General features: G+C 63.0%; 1 protein-coding gene across 1 annotated transcript in view; it reads left to right on the top strand.

The window, feature by feature from the left end:
• The window catches only part of EXD3 (exonuclease 3'-5' domain containing 3), a 76,349-nt gene that overhangs the window by 35,786 nt on the left and 37,665 nt on the right, over nucleotides 1-2,898 (top strand). Inside the window, 2 exon segments of the mRNA XM_077771561.1 lie at nucleotides 1,026-1,079; nucleotides 1,943-2,082. Coding sequence (XP_077627687.1) covers nucleotides 1,026-1,079; nucleotides 1,943-2,082 — 194 coding nt within the window.

Here is a 2,898-nt window from a genome sequence, read left to right on the forward strand (position 1 = left end):
GCGATCTGCGGCCGGAGGCCCGAGCGAGCCTTTCCCAGGCCGCTATTTTGGTCCTTTGTGTGAGCTGCGTGGGGCGGGGCGCCCGGCTGCTCTGCCGGTTATTTTTGCTCATAATGGGAGCGCGATGTATGGAAATTATTAATAGCAGCCGGGTCTGCGCTACGTGCGGGCGCTCAGGACCCAGGGCATTTTCTATGCTGAGTCGGAGGAGGGTCCCTGCGCCGGCGGCTGCCTGCTGTCAGGGTTCTCAGCTGTGCCCACTGTGTCCCCATTCCCGGGTCGGCTGCCCTCCCCTCCTCACCAGGAAGCATCTGGGTTCAGATCCTCTTTTCTGTGGACCCAAGGGGGCAGGTCTGTGCGTCCCCCAACACACACAGACCACACCACGCCGTACGCCAGCCTCTCCTCCTGGGGCCAGTCCACCCTTTTGGACAGACAGCTGTGCGCTTATTAGTCATCTTGGATTGCACACAGAGTGTGCCCTGTGGAACGCGCTCGGAGGCCCCTGCACTTCAAGGCCACAGTCCCTCAGGCCCCAGGGTCGCCCGCCCTGGCCCCTGGCTGTGAATCCTGTGACTGGCCATGCCAGGCTCTTGCTGGTGGAGGGCACCATTTTGGGAGGGGTGGGGCAGGTGTCTGGGGGTAGGTGACGAGGCTTCTGCCCCTTGACTGTTCCCCCCGCCCCCGGCTTCTGGCCACTCATCAGCAACCCCTGGCCAGAGCCACTTGGGCCCAGAACCCACCCTGACGCCCTATCCAACAGGCCACCCCCCAGCCTGGTAGGGCCTGTGGGTCACTCCCACCTCCCCACCTCTTGTGGAACCGGGCTCAGCACTGGGGGAGTGAAGGGGGGCTTGTCTGTCAGGAGGCTTCTGGATTCTAGGCCCCTTGGACCTGAACAGGCCCTGTCCTATGCCCACAGTGACTGAGAGGTGTAGAAGGGTGGGAGCCCCTCACCGTGGCACTGCCTGGTCCCCACCAGGCCCAGTGTCGTTTGTGTAACCCGCCCCATCTGTGGTTGCCAGGCCATCATGCTGGGCTCCAAGCTGAAGCTGCAGCCAGTACTCGATGTTGACAAGGTAAGTGTCTTTCTCATGTGAATTCTGTGGGTTCCAACTTGGGTGGAGCCTAGGTCTCTAGAAACACGGTTTGGGGGCGGGGGGTCTTGTACCATTGAGCCCTGGCCTCTGCTCCTCACAGGGTGTGGCTGGGGGTGCTAGAGGTCAAGGGCCGCGTGTGACCACCTGACCCTGTGAGGCGGGCCCAAGGGGAAGGGGTCCAGGAGGGCAGTCCCTGGGCTTGGGTGTAATAATGCTCCAACAGCGGACGCCGGAGGGGTTCTCAGGAATGGGGCTCCCCATGAGGCCACCCCGGGGTTCCAGCCTGGGCTCCAGGCAGCCTGACCATTGTGGTCACACAGGGGAGAGGAAAGGAAATGAGGTGGAGTCTACTGTAGCGACCACCGAAGGGGCTTTGTTGAGGCCTGGCTTTTGCGGTGGAAATGGCCTGAGTGTCCGAAGGGCCGGTGCCACCACCAGGGACTGCCTCTGAGGCTCCCGGGGGCTCCGGCAGCTGGGGCTCCCGTGGGCACGAGCCGGGCACTACGAGCAGGCACGCCATCTTGCCAACAAGGAGGCATTCCCGGGCCACCCGGCTACTGCCCGTGGCTGGTCTCCCTCCTGCCCCCTCCCCACAGCTCAGTGGGGACAAGAGACAGCTGAGCTTCCCCAGGTCCCCCTTGCCTCTGGGGGTCTCCAGTCCTTTGTAATGGAGATGCAGATGGCCATGGGCCCAGGCGGAGCCCCAGGGAGCATTGGGGCCAGGAAGTGTGGGGCGAGGAGCCCAAGCACAGGCCAGGGACTGGAGGTGAGCCTGGGCCTCAGCAGGGGATGGAGGTGCCAGGTGCCTGCAGGCTGTAGCCTGAGTGCGTGCTGCCCCACAGATGAGCACCCCACTGCTCCTCCAGGACAGGGCGAACCTCGTGGAGCGTTACGTGGCCGGCTTCCCGGACCTCCAGAGGAGGCTGCTGGCCTTCCTGGACTCCTGGTGCCGGCCCGGCTTTGACATCGGAGCTGTTGCCAGGTGAGCCGCACGGGGGCCCAGGGTTGGGTGAGGGGCAGGCTCAGGGAAAGCCACACGATTGCCCCACAAGTCGCAGCCAGGTTAGCAGCGAAGGGCCTGCTTCTGGAGCCCAGAGGCTGTGCCTGTCAGGGACCAGATGAGAGACAGTTAGCACTTACTGAACAACAATCTCCACGTCCCGTGAATAACTTCTCATCCAGTTCCGGAGGGCACACTGCTTTCCCTTTGCTCGTTCCTTCATCCCTTCCCTGAATAAATCCTACCTGGGACGAACGTGAAGCCCATGTGGATTTGTTTGGGCTGCGTACATACATGACAGGTGCGTGTCGCCTGAGCGTGGGGCACGGGGATGGCGTCTGGCAGAAGGGCTTCTTGCCACACGTCCGGGGGAGCCCCGGGGGCGGCGGCTCCTGGAGGCCCGTGAAGGCTGAGTGGCTTGATCCTGGCCCCTGAGCCACCCGGCCCTGGGATCGTCCGGCTGGTTCGACCTTGGGCTCTGGGGCAGACCTCCCTGGACCCACCTCCCCGGAGCTGTGAGCAAGTCACCTCACTCTCTGGGTGTCTTTCTTCATCCCTAAAGTGGGACTGATTTGGCCTGTGTCAAGGGTCGTGTGACTCCAATGCTAGGAAGCAGGCGAGTGCACGCAGCCCCGGGCCAGGCTCGTGCGGTGCAGCTCTCCCCGCTGACGGGAGCTCGGCCCAGCTGGCCCAGTCGGTGGAGCGTGCGACTCTTGACCCCAGGGTGGTGAGTTTGAGCCCCACGTTCAGGGTAGAGATTACTTTTTTTTTTTAAAGTGGCTTAAACAATAAACAATG

Source organism: Crocuta crocuta, unplaced genomic scaffold (genome assembly GCF_008692635.1).
Source record: "Crocuta crocuta isolate KB4526 unplaced genomic scaffold, BGI_CrCroc_1.0 scaffold1013, whole genome shotgun sequence".
Lineage (NCBI taxonomy): Eukaryota > Metazoa > Chordata > Mammalia > Carnivora > Hyaenidae > Crocuta > Crocuta crocuta.